Source organism: Aythya fuligula, chromosome 24 (assembly GCF_009819795.1).
Source record: "Aythya fuligula isolate bAytFul2 chromosome 24, bAytFul2.pri, whole genome shotgun sequence".
Classification (NCBI taxonomy): domain Eukaryota; kingdom Metazoa; phylum Chordata; class Aves; order Anseriformes; family Anatidae; genus Aythya; species Aythya fuligula.
The window spans coordinates 5,745,851-5,763,848 of NC_045582.1; the positions used below are offsets into that span (position 1 = coordinate 5,745,851).

Here is a 17,998-nt window from a genome sequence, read left to right on the forward strand (position 1 = left end):
CTCCCAGCCAGCTGCTGGCTCAAATAAATATTTAACTGCAGGGTAAACACTCGCATTTTCCTTCTCTGCTGCTCACATTCTCCCTCCTCCCTCACCAGCCCCCGGTGTGAATGCACTCTGAGAGCGTCCCATGGGTCAGTAGGGACCAGAGTGAACACAGGCCCGAGGGGGCAGTGCTGTGGGGACGTCCCTGGGGACACCATCAGCATGTCCTCGTGTGTGTCCCCGCTGCTCCCTTTGTCCCCCCGCCCCTGCACCCTGGCCCCCTTGGGGTGCACCCAGGGTGAGGGTGTGTGTGAGTGCACGTGGAACACTGTGTGCACACGTGGGTGGTGTGTGCATGGTGTGTGCATGGTGTGTGCAGTGTGTGCATGCACACAGGTGGGCTTTGCATGTAGAGCTGGCGGTGTGCACGTGGGGGCTGTACACGTGCATGCCATGTGCAGCCCCCCACACCCATGTGTGTGTGCATGTATGCATGCACACGTGTGTGATCTGCACATGCGTGCACAGGCACACGTGCAGTGACTGTGCTGAAACATGCGGCGCACTCGCATGGATTGGTGAACAAGTGTGCACGGCGTGGTGTGCGCCTGGAGTGTCCTGACCCCAGCAGGCCCCTGTGGGGCTGCGGACTGGGGGCTGTGCTGGGGGGCAAAGGGAGAGGGAGGAAGGGCAGAGAGGGGAGGGAGGAGGAAAAGGAAGGAAGAAGAAAAATGAGATGGAGGAAGAGCAAAAAAAGAGGGAAGGGAAGGGAAGGGAAGGGAAGGGAAGGGAAGGGAAGGGAAGGGAAGGGAAGGGAAGGGAAGGGAAAAGGGAAAAAATTAAAAAAGAAAAAATAGAAAAAAATAGAAAAAATAGAAAAAATAGAAAAAATAGAAAAAATAGAAAAGAAAGAATAAAAAAAAGAAAAAATAAAATTAAAAAAAAAAAAGAAAAAATGGAGAAGGAAATAGAGAAAGAAACAGACAAAGACAAAGACAAGGAAAAAGAAATAAAAAGAGGAAAAAAGGGAAAGGAAAATTAAAAGGAAAAGCAATAGAAAAAGAGGAAAAGAGGAAAAAAGAAAAGCAAAAGGAAAATAAAAAAATAAAAAAATAAAAGAAAAAAGAAAAGAAAAGAAAAAAAATAGAAAAATAAAAGGAAAATGAAAGAAAAAAAAAAGAAAGAAAAAGCAAAAGGAAAAGAAAAAAAAATAAAAGAAAAGGAATAAAGGAAAGGGAAAAGAAAAAAAAGAAGAAAAAAAAAGAGAAAAAGACAAAGAAAAAGAAGAAGAGGCAAAAGAGGGAAAAAATAAAGGAAAAAAAATAAGAGGAAAAGGAAAAGGAAAAGAAAAAGAAAAAGAAAAAGAAAAAGAAAAAGAAAAAGAAAAAGAAAAAGAAAAAGAAAAAGAAAAAGAAAAAGAAAAAGAAAAAGAAAAGGAGGAAAAAGAGGGAAAAAAAAAAGAAAAGCAAAAGGAAAAGAAAAAAAAGAAAAAAAAAGAAAAAAGAAAAAGAAAAAGAAAAAGAAAAAGAAAAAGAAAAAGAAAAAGAAAAAGAAAAAGAAAAAGAAAAAGAAAAAGAAAAAGAAAAAGAAAAAGAAAAAGGAAGGAGCAGGGAGCAGCCCCACAGGCCAGCACAGGCTGGGGGCAGGAGCAGCCCCAGCCTTCTTTCCCCACCCCCCCCCCGCCACCCCCCCCAATTTTCCTTTTGCCCAAATCCCAGCTTTCTGCCCCAAGCCTCCCAGAGCCCGCAGCTCCCCCCCTGGCCGAGCAGCTCCTGCCCCGAGGCCGGCCCGGCCCGCACAGCGCCCGGCTGCGTCTCCACGCGTCCTCCCCATCCACCTCCAGGGCCCCGGGAGGCCGCGGAGACCGCGGTGGCCTCCAGCCCAGAGCCTCCTCCCGCCGCCATCCCACCGCAACCCCTTCTCCACCAGCCAGCCCCTTCCCAAGCCCCTCCTGGAGCAGCCCCACGTCCCCATCCCCACGTCCCCACGTCCCCACGTCCCCACCCTTCACGGCCGTCCCCCAGCCCTAGGGGTGTCGGGGCGAGGGGACACCCGCGGGGCCGGGGCCGAGGCCGAGGCAGCAGGGCTCCACGGGGCCACGCCGCTGTCATTAGCTTGGCTTGGCTCGGTCCCGGCACGGCGGCTCCCCGGGTATTTTTAGCCTCGCGTCCTCCTGCTGCAGCTGGATGGGGCCGGGTGAGATCACGGCCGGCCACCGCTGCGCCAGGGCTTGACGGGCCCCGACCCCTGCCCCAAAAAGTGCTGGGGAAGCGCTGGTGTCGGGGCACCTTCATGCCGGGAGGAGCTTCATCTGGGAGAAGCTCTGTCCTCAGGGAAGCCTCCATGGTGAGGAGCTTCTGCTGTGGGGAAATCTCCATCATGGGGATAAAGTGCACGGGTGGGTGAACATCCACCGTGGGGGAAATTGCTATGGAGAAGCTCCGTCATCGGGGAAACCCTCATGGGGGAAACCTCCATCGTGGGGAAACCTCCACAGAGAGGGAACTTCCACCACGAGGTAAGCTGCCATCAGGGGGAAAAACTCCATCATAGGGTGAGCCTTCTTTGTGGGGGAAGCTTCATGTGGAGAGACTCTATCGTCAGAGAAACCTCCGTCATGGTGGAACCTCCATCATCAGGGAAACCTCCACCAAGGGGAGAAGCACCATTGTAGGGTGAGCCTCTGCTGTGGGGTTTTCCCCCTTCATTGCAGAGAGCCTCCCTCATCAGGAAAACCTCCATTTTAGTTAAACCTCTTCTGTGGGGGAAACCTCTGCCATGGGGGCACCTCCCGTACGGGGAACCCTCCAAAACGGGGGAGGCCTCCCTCATGGGGTGCCTCAACTGTAGGCAGACCTCCGCTGTGGGGAACCTCTGCTGTGGGGCAACCTCCGTGGTGGGGAAATCCTCCGTGATGGAGGAATGGCCACGGTCAGAGACCTCCCTCGCGGGGGGAGCCTCCCTCGCGGGGAGCCTCTGCCATGGGGGGAGCCTCCACGGTGGGGAAACCTCCATGGGGGGAGCCTCCCTCCCAGGCACAACCCCCACATGTGTACGTGTGCTTACACATGCATACGTGTGCATGCGTGCGTGTGTGCCTGTTCACGTGTGCGGATGTGTTCAGGCATGTATGCAAGCTTGCACGCAGACTTGCCTGCAGCATTGCACCATACGTGCATGTGCGTGTGCACATCTGAGCACGTGTGGGCATAAATGTGTCTGTGTGCACTCAGGGGGTGCATGTGCACAGTGTGTGCTTGTGCCTAAGTGTGCGTGTACATAATGTGCACATGTATGGGCCCTACTGGTCTGTTCACACCCCCCATGCCAGGCGCCTGCTTGGTGGTGTGCACCTCCATCTGCTCTGGTGAGCACACGTCTGCACACCCACTCACAAGCACATGTCTGTGGTGTGTGTCCCCTCCTTGCACATGTGTGTGCACGTGCTCCCCCACACACATCTGTGTGCTCACACACCCCATTTGAATGCACACAGCGCTCTGCACGCATGCAGGACGTGTTCTCCTTCAGGCACACACTCCTTGTGCCCCCTTGCACACACATGTGCTCTTCATTGCACACACCCCCTTTAATGTGCATGATCCCCTTGCACACACATTCTCTTCATTGCACACATGCCCTGCTCACACATACATGCTCTTCATTGCACACACACTCTTTAACCCACATCATCCCCTTGCACACACGTGTTCTTCATTGCACACATGCCCTTTAACATACATGACCCCCTTGCACACACACATGCTCCCCTTTGCACAGACCCCATCTTGCAGCCCCAAGTGCCTTCCCATTGCGTGCACACTCCCCTTGCACATGCGCTCCCCTTTGCACACTCATCTGCACACACATGCCCGCTTTTGCACCCACCCGCGCCCCCTCACACCCCATCCTTGCACATGCTCTCCCCCTTGCACGCGCCCCCTTGCACACCCCCTCGCACACCCAAGCGCCTCCCCCCCTCGCACACCCGCCCTCCCGCGCCTCTTGAGCAATAACGCTGGGATTAATAAAGCCGCGGAGCCCTCCCCTAATCGACTCCAGCTGCAAAAACATTCCCCGCATTCAGAGGCGGCTCTGTCTCCGGAGCCGCCGCTCGCTGCCCAGGCCAGGCCGAATTCCTGCCCCGGCCCCCGCGCCCTCCTCCCCGCGGGACAGCTGCGCCGGAACAGCCCGCGCGGCCGCGGCCACCCTGGGGAGCGGGAGGGGGACAGGGCAGGGACGAGGGTCCTGGAGCAGGGGGGGCAGCACGGTCCCAGTGGGCGCGGGGAGGGAGGTGGGGTGCCGTGCCACCGTCCAGCTGTCCCACGTCCGTGCACCCTATGACCTCCTGTCCCATGGACACTCATCCCATGTTCACCCACCCCTGTGCATCCATCCCACGTTCTCTAGATGGGGTTCTGGATGGAGGTGGGGTGTCATATCCACCCACCCATGTCCACCCATCCCGTGTCGTGTCTGCCCATCCCATGTCCACTCATCTGTGTCCCTCCATCCCATGTCCCTCCGTCCCACTTCCATCCATCTCCATGTCCACCCACCCCATGTCCCTCCATCCCAGTTCCATCCATCCCATGTCCACCCTTCCCTTTTCCATCCATCCCACCTTCTCCAGGAGGGCTGTTGGGATGAAGAAGGGGCACCACATCTGCTTGTCCTAAGTCCTCAAGGCAAGGCACAGAGAAGGAGACCGACCATCACACCACCTCATCCCGGGGGCTCCAGGAGGGTGTTGGGGTGGAGGCAGCCCTGTGCCCTCCTGCCCTACACCCTCCAGGAGCCAGGGTCCTACTCCCACCGGTCCCACTTTGTTCAGGCAGGGCAGTGGGATGGGGACGGTGTCCCTGTAGGATAGTGTCTCAACCCTCATTAGGGAGGTCCCTAATTACTAGGGGTGCATGACAGATGGACCCCCATGCCTCAACCGGACTGTCAGCTGGGGCTGAGCTGCTGGGACTGGTCGCCATGGGGCAGGGACAAGGGGTGAGGACTTCCATGGGGCAGGGGAGACATGGGCCATGACGATAGGGTTGCTAATGGGGCTGGGCATGGGACAGCCCATGGGACAGGGACAGGAGACTTCATGGCCGCGAGGCAGAGGAATCCATGGGCCAGGGGACCTCACAGGTCAGGGGGCAGCGGCCTCGAGGACATCCCTGACCTACACTTCTCCCAGTCCAACCAGTTATTTTCCCAGTTCCTCCTTGCTGGGGCTGGGAGGATGCTGTGGGGGTCACCCCCATGTCACCAAAGACCAAAAACCTGAGCGAGGCTTTGGGGAGGTCACCAAAGCTCCGGTGTCACCTACAGACCGATGTCACCAGTGGGACGAGCGGTGGGTGCCCGGCGGGGGTGGGGGAGAGGTTAATTGACTTCTGCTGTGCTGGGACAGCTGTGAAAACAGAGCGGGGCTCATTAGCGGACATCAAAGCCCCCCCCCGGCCCAGCCTCTTTACTTTGCTTGGAAGAGGGAGAGGAGGATGGCGTCAGCACAGCTGAGCACCCCGAAATCCCAGTGGGGACCCCCAGGGTTGGCCCCCGTGGGCGCTGGCAGGGGTTGCACCCAGTGTCCCATGTCCCAACTTTGTCACCAGCTGGGGGGGGGTCTCCTGGCCCTGTGGGTGACCTATCCCAAAGGGTGACCTGGGGCAAGCTCGTCCTGTGGTGACCCAGGGTTAGGAGGGCCTGGGGTGACCCATCCCTAGGGTGACCCATCACTGGGGTCCTGGACCCGGGGTGACCCATCCGTAGGGACATCCTTTGGGTGACCTGTCCCCAAGGCTGGACCTGGGGTCACGCACCAGGGGTCAGCGAGGGGATACAGGGGGCTTTGCTCACACCCTCCAGCTCCCTCCCTGCTCCACTCACCCCCCCAAAAAAACTCCCCCAAAAAGCTATCTGAAAGATCCCAGGCTCAGCCCCGCAGGCAGGGCAGGATATGAACAAACTCCCCCTTTTGGTTCAAACCCCAGTGCCCACAAGAGGCTGGGAGACCCCGGGGAGAGGGGGGGGCAGGGAGCAGACCCCCCAGGGGCACCCCCGGCGTGAGCTGCGAGGTGCTGGCTGTGTTTTGCTGAGCGGGGGCACGGGAGGCTTTAAGAAAGGCCAGATCCTGCATTCCTGGCCGCAGAGTTTACATTCCCCCCGCTCTGTCCCCTGGCGATTTGCGCACTGCAGTTTCGCCTCTGGAAAAAAAAAAAAAAAAAAAAAAAATCCCAAAAAGCACAAAGGGATGCGGAGCTGGGTGTGATCCGTCTTGGTCGGAGCAGGGCTCGGATGCCTTCCTCAGAGCAAGTAACAAGAACCAGCTGCTGCACCCGGGCTGGATGCGGCCCCGGGGGGGCTGGGGAGGGCCCCGCTCCCATCTGGTTCCCTTTAGGAGCCCTCGCCCTGTGTTTTCCCCCCGCCTCGAGGACGCACGCGCGGGGTGTTAAAAGCCCCAAGCCCACGGGGTGTGGAGGTTCGGGGTGGCGGGATGCCCAGCCCTGCGGGGTTTTGTCCCCGGGAGCAGCCGCAGAAATAAGAACTCAGCCCCGCTTAAATTCCTATTTCCAGAAGGCCCTGGCCAGCCCAGCTTGATGCTCCAAACTGTAGAGGGGGAAAAAATAATAATAATTTAAAAAAAAAAAAAAAAAAGACCTGGAGACGTTTCCCCCCTGCTCTCCCCCCCCAGCTCATCGCTGGAAAATTAAACCGGATCCAAAGAGTTTTTCCTTTCCAAAATGTGCACTGGAGACGCGCAAGGCGCTGCCTTAACCCTTTCAGCTCTCACCCGCAGCTGCCCCAAATCAATTTTTTAAATTCTTTTTTTTTTAATTTTTGGGGCATGCAGGATTTGGCGTGTACAGGATTTGTGGTGTTCGGAGAGCACCTGGGCTGATGCTTTTCCGAGGAAGGGGCGAGAGAAACTTGGCTCACAAAGCTTTTCTTGGCAGACCCAGAAGTGTCCCTGAAGGCGCAGGGGGCGAAGCTGCCTCAAGGTGCTGGGGCTGGTTTGGGGGAGACCGCAGGATGCCCCCAAACACCAAACTTTCTCCATTTGGGAAAGGTTGGGTTTGTTTTTTAATGTAAATCCGAGCTCTGTGTACCCTGCCGCCGCCAGCGATGCTGCGGGACAAGACTCCAAGTACCTCATTTTCTCTTTTTCAGCCCAAATTGCAGGGAACTGACCTGGGGCCAGCCGCAGTGCCGGGACGTGGACTTTTCCACGTGTTTTCAACCTCCCCGTGGCACAGCCTAAAACCTAATCCTGCAGAAAATGTGAGCTATTTCCTTTAGGGGTTAGGCACCCAACCATGCTCCCAGACACCGCGCTCCCAGCCCATTGCTGCAAGCGTGCCCTGCAGCGGGGAAATCCTCTGGTTTTTGTGAAATAGTTTTTTTTTTTTTTTTTTTCCTTCTGCAAAAGCTCTTTGTTTGCAGCTGGAGGGAGATGCTGCTTCACACACAGGGCACAAAAATCAACCCGGGGGGTCCCCGATCCCTTACACCCTCCTGCCACCCCTGCCAGCAGCACTCATGGGCGACCCCCCAACTGTTGATTTGGGGAATAAAAAAATAGCCTTTAGGAATAAGTCAGCAGATTGTTTTACTCGTTTGTATTTGCAAAGGACGCGGCTTTAAAAAGGAGTTGGGAAGGAAAGCGAAGCGGGGGTTGGCCGAGGGGGGGGGGTTGGGACAGCAAGGGGAGGTGGGGGATTAAAAAAATAACCAAAAAAAAAAAAAATCCCCAAACCTTTCTTGGTAAGTTTCCAAACAGCGATTGAAAAAAAAAAAAAACCCGAGATTTTTTTTTTTTTTGTCCCCACTCCATTTTCCACGTATCCGTGACGCCCCAGCTTGCCCCGCCGGGGGAGAGCCGCCACAGATCGGGCTTTTATGGAAGTTCAACGGCAAGCGGCCGCCCCCGGCCAAGACAAACAGCAGATCCGCCGCTGCGGCTCCGCCGCCCGGCCGCTGCCAAGGCACAGAGAGGGGAGGGAAGGCAGGAAAAAAACCCAAACCCTCGGTAGCAAAAAGAAGGGGGAGATAGGGAGGACGAGGCGCCGCTCCCAGCCCAGCCTCTTCACGCTCTCGGCAGTTCAGTTGTTTGTTTTTTCCTGTTTTGTTTTTCCTCCTTTTTTCCTCTTTTTTATGTGTTTTAAATAGAAATATATAATTAAATTTACAAATGCTATTTACAGGTTTAATTACAAAAAAAAAAAAAAAAAATCAAAGAGAGAGAGAGACACCCCTTAGACGTTAATAAATCTAAAAAATAAAAATACCCCCAAAAACACAGAGCCCCGGGTGAGCGGCGGGCCACGGTCACACCGTCGTCTCGCCCTGCTTGCTGTTGGTGAGCCGCGTGTAGAACTTCCTCCACGAGTGCAGGGTTTTGCCTGACCATATCCAAAAGCCCGAGGTGATGCCAACGATGAGAGTCATGAGGTACTTGATCATGTAGACGGTGAAGTCCGGGCTCATGCGGGGCGTGAAGTGGAGCGGGCAGGGGATGGCCAGGCTCTTGCAGTTCTGGCTGATCCAGCTGCGCTCCCAGTGCTCGCGGAACGCCTGCTCGTAGAAGTAGCAGGCAATGACGATGGTGGCCGGCACGGTGTAGAGGACGCTGAAGACGCCGATGCGCACCATCAGCCGCTCGAGCTTCTCGGTTTTGGTGCCGCCGTGCTTCATGATGGTGCGGATGCGGAAGAGGGAGACGAAGCCAGCCAGCAGGAAGGAGGTGCCGATGAAGAGGTAGACAAAGAGCGGGGCCAGCACGAAGCCCCGCAGCGGGTCGATGTTGTTGAGCCCCACGAAGCAGACGCCGCTCAGCAGGTCCCCGTCGATCTGCCCCATGGCCAGGATGGTGATGGTCTTGACAGCCGGCACGGCCCAGGCGGCCAGGTGGAAGTACTGTGAGTTGGCCTCGATGGCCTCGTGGCCCCACTTCATGCCGGCGGCCAGGAACCAGGTGAGGGAGAGGATGACCCACCAGATGGAGCTGGCCATGCTGAAGAAGTAGAGCATCATGAAGAGGATGGTGCAGCCCTCCTTCTTGGTGCCCTGCACCACTGTGCGGTAGCCGTCCTCCTGGAAGCGCTCGTTGCAAACCACCCGCTCCTCCAGCACGAAGCCAGCGATGTAGGCCACCGACACCATGGTGTAGCAGCCCGAGAGGAAGATGATGGGCCGCTCAGGGTAGCGGAAGCGCTGCATGTCCACCAGGTAGGTGGTGACGGTGAAGAAGGTGGAGGCGCAGCACAGCACGGACCAGATGAGGATCCAGATGCGGGCGAAGCGGATCTCGTCCTCGTTGAAGAACATGTGGCCGTCGGGGCGGGCGGGCTCGCAGGGTGCCGCGCAGTCCTTCTCGCCCAGGAACTTGTAGTTGAGGTAGCTGGGCACCTTCAGCGCCCGCGGGCAGTGGAAGGGGTGGTCGAGGGTGGCGTAGCGAGGGGCGCCCGGCGTGCCCTGGCCGGCCGGCGGCGTGGCGCTGGTGAGCAGCGCCGGTGAGCCGCCGTCCTCCGAGTGGTTCTGCCCCACGCAGATCTGCTCGGCCCCGTGCCGGGGGAAGTTCTCGCAGCGCAGCCGCTCTGGCCACTGGAATCCGAATTTGTTCATCAGGGCCTCGCAGCCCTGGCGGGCGCGCTCACAGATGGAGCGGCAGGGCGGGATGGCCTGCTCCAGCACCGTGCAGACGGGCGCGTACATGGAGCAGAGGAAGAACTTGAGCTCCAGCGAGCACTGCACCTTGACCAGCGGGTAGAACTGGTGCACCTCCAGCCCCGCGTCCTCCTGGTTGGTGTGGCCCAGCAGGTTGGGCATGATGGTCTGGTTGTAGGCGATGTCGGTGCAGAGCGGGATGGAGATGGGCTGGCAGAAGCCGTGGTCGGGGATGGAGATGCCCTTCTCGCCGTGCAGCTGGCCCCGGCCGGGCGCGCTCAGCCCCAGCAGCAGCCACACCAGGGCGGGCAGCGCGGGGCCGGGGGGGCCCCGCATGGTGCCGGGGAACGGAGGGCTTGGGGAGGGGGGGGGGGGGGGGGTCCCGGTACTGGGGAAGGGAAGGGTAAAAGGGGAAAGGGAGGGGGGTCCGGGGCGGGGAGGGGAAAGGGGGGGCCCGCCCGGTGTGTGCTGGTCCCGGAGGGCCGGTCCCGGGACGGGGCGGGGGGGGGGGGGGGCTGCCGCTGCCGGGGTCCCGGAGCCGCTCGGGGGGGGGCAGCGCAGCGCAGCGGCCGCTCCCCGCTCCCCTCCCGCCGCCTTTGTGCGGGGCAGCGCCGCGGGCCCGCCGGGAGGAGCGGCCCCCCCCCGCCCCGCCCCCCGCCCCGCCAATCACATTCAAACGCCGCCGAAGCCCCGCCCCCCGCCCCGCCCCCTCTGACCCCCCCCCTCCACCCCCCCCCGGCCGGCACCGGGGGGCACCGGGCCCCTCCCCCCCCCCCCCCCCCCCCCCCCCCCCCCCCAAACCTTTTCGGTGCTCCGAAACTTCCCCGCCCCCCCCCCCGAGCCCTGACCCCCCTCCCGCGGGGTGTGGGGGGGGGCTGCTTTTTGGGGGGAGCACAGAGGATTTTGGGGGGCGGAATTTCCCTTCCCTGGGGGTGTCCCCTCCCTCCCCAGCCCCCCCCCAACCCGCTCGGGGTCCCCGGGGGGGGCAGCGGGGCAGGATCGGGCCCCCCGCGGAGCCCCGGGGCGGGGGGTGGGGGGGTGGAAAGGGGGGGACACCCCCAAAACGGGGCGGCGGGAGGGGGCCGGGGGCAGGCGGGGGGGGCCCCCCCGGGTCCGGCAGGGGCCAGCGGGCGGCCTCCCAGCGCCGGCCCCGGCCCCGTCCTCCGGCGCGGGGCTCTCTCCCCCGGCTGCTCCCTCCTCCCTCCTCCCTCGCTCTCCCTTTCCTGTAACTTAAGCTTTTGTTGTGAGCAGGAGCAGCCCGGCTGCCTTGAAAAGAGGGCCCCACTGCTTTTCAGAGCGTAATTGAAACCATTGCGCGGCTCCCGGCCGAGGGGGAAGGGCGGCGGGGGGGGGGGGGGGCTCCAGAAAAAAAAGTAAAATCAAATTTAAAATAAAATGTAAAAAATCAAAGCCGTGGGGGACGCGCGCCCCAGCAGCCCTCCCGGCCCCCTGCCAATGGCTCGTCCCCGCGGGGTGTCAGGGACACCCCCCCCGCCCTGTCCTGCCGGGGGTCCCGCGTCCCCTTGGCCCCAGCCGTGGCGGTGGCACCGCGGGGACAAATGTCTCAGGGGCCTACGGCACCCGAGGGTGGCTCGGGGGCCCCCGGGGAACCTCGGCACCAGGCCCCATCCCGCGGAGGCTGGCAAGGCGCCGGCTGCGGGGGCTGGAGCGGGGCCGGATCCGGGCCTCCCGCCGGGTCACTCGGTCCTGTCCCGCTGTGCGGGGTGGCCCCGGCTCCCCTCAGAGGGACGGGAATGGGGCTGGGTGGTGGCACCCCCGGCGTACCCCACTGCCACGCTTCATCCCTGCTGGGGGACGGTGGCGGCGCGGAGGTGCCTGCACAGCCACGTGGAGCCTGGCTTCCTAAAAGTTCGGGATTTTGGCTTCCTAAAAGTTCGGGATTTTGGCTTCCTAAAAGTTCGGGATTTTGGCTTCCTAACAGTTCGAGATTTTGGCTTCCTAAAAGTTTGGGATTTTGGCTTCCTAAAAGTTAGGGATTTTGGCTTCCGACGGGGTGTGTGGGGGAATGCTGTGCCCGGCTGGGGGCTGTCCCATGGCATCCCCCCTTCTCCCAGGTGCTGGTGGCTCAGGACAGGGGGGTCCCCAGCACCTCTGGGCCCTGGGGACACTTGGGGACACGGTGAGGGTGCTGAGCCCTCCTGGGGACACGGAGCTGGGGGGCCCAGGGAACACCGCGGGAGGTCCCTCCTGCTCGCTGCTTCCCCTTGTCCCCTCCCAGGGACTCACACTGCCCCGCTCCCCTCTCTGGCCTCGTCCCAGTGCAGTACTGGGGGTGCTGGGGGCACCCAGAGCTGCCTGCCCCTGCCCCCAGCACCCTGAGGTCCCCATGGGGAGGCCCATGGGTGCCACCAGCTCCAGAGGGGCTGCACCCGGTGGCCCTGGTGGCCCTGCCAGAGCCTGGTACAGTCCCTGCCCCCTCCCCATCCCCAGGACTCTCCCAGCCATCGGGGTGCCGGCAGGCCCATGGATGGGGGACACAGCAGGAAGCCACCAGGGAGCTCTGGCAGCCCTACAAACAGCACCCAGCCCACGAGGGAGACCCGGTTTAGCTGTGTTCTTTTTTTGTTTTGTTTTGGATCATTTTGGTTTGGTTTGGTTTGGTTTTGGTTTGGAATCAAACCCGGCCATGCCCAGGTTCCCCCTCAAGCCCTGGGGAAAGGCATGGAGGAGGGCGATGCAGAAAGCGGGGCGCGGAGCAGCCGTGCTGGGGGACAGCGGGATGGAGACCTGCTGCGGGTGGCCCCAGGGGTCCTCGGCAGCTCAGAGGAAACCCCCCTTACCCCCCCCCCCCCCCCCTCTGGCCCCTGCCTTCGGCTTTGTTTCACACTTAAGAGCCGCTAATTAAAACCAGCCACAAAAGGCCTGGCTGGCTGTGGGCTCAAGGTGCCAGCGGAGGCCGGGGGCTGTCACCAAGGGAACTGAGGGGGCCCCAGCATGGGCACCGGGGGCCGGCTGCACCCCCTGCAGGGGTGGCACGCACACACACACACACACACACACGCACACGTGTAGAAGCATGCACACGTGCTCACACACGCATGTACAAGAGTGCACACGTGTGATGCCCCGGTGGGAGGGGAGAGCGTGTGGGAATGTGGAGGCATGACCGGGGGCTCCAGGGGAGCTGGGGGTGGGAGCGTTGGGGATGCGTGTGTGAAACAGCTGCAGGCGTGTTTGTACACATGTCTGCGTGCACATGTGTGTCTGCATGCAGAGGTGTGAACCTGTGTGTGTGTGCTTCTGTCTGTGTGTGTATGTTGGCACACACACGTCTATGTGTGCACACCCGTGTGAAGCTTTGTTGCTCCATGCTTCTGCTCTATCTTGCATGTTAGGGAGGGCAGTGGTTCTCAGGGGCTGGTTTGCACTGGTCCGTACTGGTTTGCACTGGTCTAATGCTCCGCGGTGTCTCTGTGTGCTGGTGGGGTCTGTGAGCAGCACTGGCAGAGAGCTGTGGGGTGCCCCCCTGCGAGGTGCCCCATGGCACCCCGGTGGGCGCTGGGCACCCCGTGGCCTCGGTGGGGTCCCTGGGCTGGGCTGAGGAGGCTGCCGGCTGCCCCTGGCCGTGGCTGTGCAGAGTGGGGAGGGCTGGGGCTTGGCTTCCCCCAGCCCCGCCACAGCCCCCGGCCCCGCCGTGCCCCGTCCACGGGCCGTGCCGCGCGGGGAAGCTGGCTTACACACACCTTGACCTTGCTGGCAGGGGAGGGATCCCTCGAGCTTGTCCGACACATCTCCTGCCAGCGCCCGGTATTGAAAGCGCGGCGAGCTCGCGCGCGGAGGAGCCGGCATGAAAAGGCAGCTTAGGCATCTCCTGCTGCGAGAGATGGATTAGGGGCTTCGGGGAGGGCCGGGGGGGCAGCGCAAGGCACAGCCACCGCGGCGTGCTGGGGCCGGCTCTGTGCCGGAGGACGGGCGCGTGGGGCAGAGCGGGCACGGTGCCGCGGGCCGGTGGGGAGAAGGGGGCAGCGGGCTGGGCCTGGCGGGGCAGGGTGCTCGGGGCCCCCCAAAATGGGCGCTGGGAGCATCACAAGGAGGAAGGGGGCACGTGGGCCAGGATGGGGACGTGCGGGCAGCGGCCGCCCCCAGCGGGTCCCCAAGGCATCCGCCGCCTGGTCCCGCAGCTGTCGCTGTCAGGACAGGGTATTTTTAGAGCGGCAGGTTGAGCAGTGACAATTTTTGCTCGTGAGAGTGGGCGGCACAAGGTGGGGGCTGCCGGGAGGCTTTGCAGCCCTGCCAACTCCAACGTTTCCCCTTTTTAATTTGGTTTGGGGTCAGAAATGTCCTGCTGGTCCCCAAGGAGGGAAGCCCCTGGTGCTGGCAGGGAGATGTGCTCATGGGGTGCCCATGGGGAGCCCGGGGCTGGGTCGGGATGTGTCCCCTGCGTTCCCGAGGCAGCGAGCGATGTCCCGGCTGCGTGCCCCCATGCCGTGGCCCCTTCCTGTGGGTGGCCCCAGTGGCATGTGGGGTGGGGTGCCCACTGCGGGGGTGCATGGAGGGGACGGGGCGCCCCAATGGCGTGGCCGTCCCTCCTTGTCCCGGGAACAGCTGTGCCCCTGACAGATGCCGGGGGGACCCTGCCAGCAGTGGGCATGTGACAGGAGGTGACAGCACTGGCTGCTATTTATACTCGTCCCTTGACAGAGCTACACGCTCTGTGACCCCGCGGCAGGGGCCAGGGGTGCCAGGGGCTGTAAACCCCTCCCTGGGGACAGTGTGGGAACAGGGGGCAAGCAGCCACAAGGTGCTCATGCCATGGGCGAAGGCTGTCCCGCAGGGTCCCCTGCACTGCCTGTCCCCAACTGTGCCAGCACCACCCCAAGTCATCCCTGTAGGCTGGCCCCATGGTGTCTCGCAGCCACCCCAACTGTCTCCACCAGGTCGGGGGCGTCCCAAGGGGGGACACTGAGCTGTCCCCATGCCCAATGAAGATATTGAGCCACCCCACAGATTTGTCACCGGGGACACACACACATCCCCATGGGGCACACATCCCTGTGGGGCACACATCCCTGCTGGACACATCCCCGCTGGGCACGGGGTGTGGGGGACAGCCGGGGGGTGTGGGGCTGTTCTTCTCCAGCCCCCCCAGGCTCCGTTCCCTGCCCGGCCGGCAGCTTGGGGCCCAGCCCCGCACAAAGCTGCTTTACAAGAGCAGAGGGGGCCCAGGCGGCCTCTGCCGGGCCTCCTCCTCCAGCCCCTCGCGCCTGGCCCGGCCCTGCAGGAAGGGGCCTCCCGCGCTCCCAGGCAGCAGCTCCGGCCTCCCCCTGCTCGCACACACGCACACGGGCACTCACACGTGTAGGTGTGTGCTGCACGCACACGCTGCCACCTCCCAGGCACGCAGGCGAAGGCGCCGCTGGTGTCTTGCGTGTCCCCATGCGCTCGCACATGTGTGTGCACGGAGCACATGGGCAGGGAGCTCACCCCTGGGGACGTGAGTGCTCCCGGGGCTGGCACCCCAAGGAGGGCTTGGTCCCTGCTGCAGTTCCCCGTTGCCGCAGCTGGGCCCTGACCAAGCCTTCAGTGCTGAGGGAAACTGAGGCATGGGGCAAGGCCAGGCTGGGGAAGGACAGGAGCTACCGGTGTCCCCTGACGACCCATGTGGTGGGGGACCAGGGCCGGGCTGTGCCTGTGCATCACAGAGGGCACCCAGCTGCTTGGTGGGGGCACCCTGGGGTGCCAGATCCCCCCTCACACCAAAGTCCAAGCTGGCAGGGCCAAGTCTCTCCCCCCCCCCCCCCCCCCCCGGACAACCTTACAAAAGCAAACATGAACCCAGCAAGACGGGGGTGCCACGTTGACAAGGGACATAAGCCACCAGCAGGGACTCAGCCCCACAGCTGTGTCCCCCGGTCCTTGGAGCCACCCTGGATTGTGGGACCCCATCTCCCCGGTGCTGCACCCTGAACTGAGGGGCTGCCGCCCATCCCTGACCCCAAAAGCGTGCGTGGGAGCTCCATCTCCCCAGCCCTCTCCCGTCCCCGACCCCAAGTGCGTGTGGGGCTGTTCCGCGTGGCCCCATCCCGCCGGGGAGCAGCCCAGGGGGCCCACGGCGAGGGTCCCACTGCCCCCGGCGCAGCCCTGCCTGGAGCAGGAGCTCCCTCTCGTGGGGGCCGAGCAGGGCGCAGGGCGCAGCCCCCGGCCCCACGGGTGGGGAGGCCGCGGGACACGCGTGTCCGAGCACAGGGCCGCTCGCTGCGGGTGCGCCAGGTCCCGAAGGGCAGGGGGAGGCAGAACCCCCCCCCCCCCGAAACGCAGCCATCACGCCTGGAGGCGGGGAGGCCGGGGGAGCAGAGAGCGTCTGGGAGGAATGACCCCAAAACCTAGGGAGGAATGACCCCAAAACCTAGGGAGGAATGACCCCAAGCACCAGCACGGGCTGGGGGGTGACCTGCTGGAGAGCAGCTCTGCAGAGAGGGACCTGGTGGTGCTGGCAGACAGCAGGCTGACCGGGACGCAGCAAAGTGCCCTTGTGGCCAAGAAGGCCAACGGGATGCGGGGCTGCATTCGGAAGGGTTGCCAGCAGCTCCAGGGAGGTGATGCTCCCCAGCTGCTCGGCCCTGCTGAGGCCACACCTGGAGTCCTGTGCCCAGTTCTGGGCTCCCCAGTACCAGAGGGACATGGAACTACTGGAGCGAGCCCAGAGGAGGGCTACAGAGGTGATGAGAGGACTGGAGCACCTGTTGTACAGGGACAGGCTGAGAGAACTGGGCCTGTTTAGCCTGAAAAAGAGGAGACTGAGGGGAGACCTCATCAATGTGTATAAATATCTGAGGGGAGGGTGTCGGGAGGATGGAGCCAGTCTCTTCTCAGTTGTGCCCAGCGACAGGACAAGAGGCAACGGGCACAAACAGAAGCACAGGAGGTTCCAGCTCAATATGAGGAGCACTTCTTTACTGGGAAGGTGACAGAGCACTGGGACAGGATGCCGAGGGAGGCTGTGCAGTCTCCTTCTCCAGAGATATTCAAAAGATATTATCTTTGAGATATTCAAAACGTGCCTGGATGCCATCCTGCGCAAGGTGCTCCAGGTGATCCTGCTCGGCAGGGGGTTGGACCAGGTGATCCCCAGAGGTTCCTTCCAGCCCCAGCCGTTCTGTGATGCTGTCCCCGCTCAGCAGGGATGATGCTGGTGCAGGGCGCAGCTCCCCGCCCAGAAGGAGATGAGGAAGAGCCGCCTGGAGGCTCCTCTCCAAAAATCCCTGCCTGCAGGGATGGCACACAGCAGCTTCCCCAGCTCCATCTGCCCACGCTGCCATGTGCCACAGCTGCAGCAGGGATTTGCCCAGGAGGCTTCCCCGGGAAGGGGCCTGGACACAGGCAGGAGGAGAGGGGTGAGCCCTGGCACTGCGGCGTTTTGGGGAGCGGAGCGTGGAGAGGCACAGCTTCAGTGGGATTTCCACACAGCGACAAGAAGTGCCTGAGGGCAGTGCTGAGGGTCAGGCCCAGCTTTGTCAGCAGGGGTAGCAGAAAAATGGGTGTTAGAAGTCCACTCCCTGCCTTGTTAGTCTGGCCCCATTTCTGTGGCATCATTGCTGTCACTTCACACCCCAGTCCCCTCTGCCACCCCGCAGCAGGCCGTGCAGTCACTCTGCAAGGTGCCAGCTCCGATGGGCTGTGTCCCTGCCTCTGTTTGGGGGTGATGCTTGCAGAGCACGGGTTTACTGAGGGCCACTGCTGGTCCTGACAGTGGGAAACTCACCCGAAGGTTCCCAAAGGGGTTTTGGGAGAAGGATGAGGGGGGCAAAGCTGTGCAGCAGTGCCCTGTCCTGCTTAGCACCCAGGCAGAACAAACTGGGATAGCTGGGGACAGGGTCCAAAGTTTTCTCCTGATCGGCAAAAGCCCTCACAGACACCAGGTGATGAGGAGGGCCCAGCTCTTGATGACAAGGCCTACAAACAGGGCAGCAGACTGCTTCAGCACTGCTGCCAGCAGCACAAACACGGGGCTGACCGGTCCCAGCCTCTGGCAGAGGTGGAGAGAGTCAGGAATCAGAAAATTTCCTTGGGGGGATTTCTGTAGGGTGGCTGCAGGGGGATGAGAATGGCATCCCTCCTGGCAAGGGTCTGAGGGAGCTCCAGACAGGAGTCCTGGCAGCACAGCCCACACTGAGGGGTGCTGACAGGTGGAGCCAGCTCTCTCACAAGCACGGTGCAGAGTGCGTTGGAGCTTCCCATGCAGCCACCACTTCATAACCCCCTGCACCCAAGTCATCGCCGGTAGGTGAGGCCCTGCAGGACGCAGTGAATGGCGTGTCGCCATGGGCTCTTGCCTCATGGACAGGTAACGTGGCGTGGTACGGGCTGGCCAGGCCGCTTTCTGAACTGC

The 17,998-nt window shown here is 61.5% G+C and overlaps 1 protein-coding gene across 1 annotated transcript; it reads right to left on the minus strand.

Moving 5' to 3' along the window:
* Nucleotides 1-8,237: 8,237 nt before the first annotated feature.
* FZD2 (frizzled class receptor 2) lies at nt 8,238-9,991 on the minus strand. Its single transcript, XM_032202732.1, has one exon. The coding sequence runs from the start codon at nt 9,982-9,984 to the stop codon at nt 8,311-8,313; it is 1,674 nt and encodes a 557-aa protein (XP_032058623.1). The 5' UTR covers nt 9,985-9,991; the 3' UTR covers nt 8,238-8,310.
* Between the last annotated feature and the right edge of the window lie 8,007 nt (nt 9,992-17,998).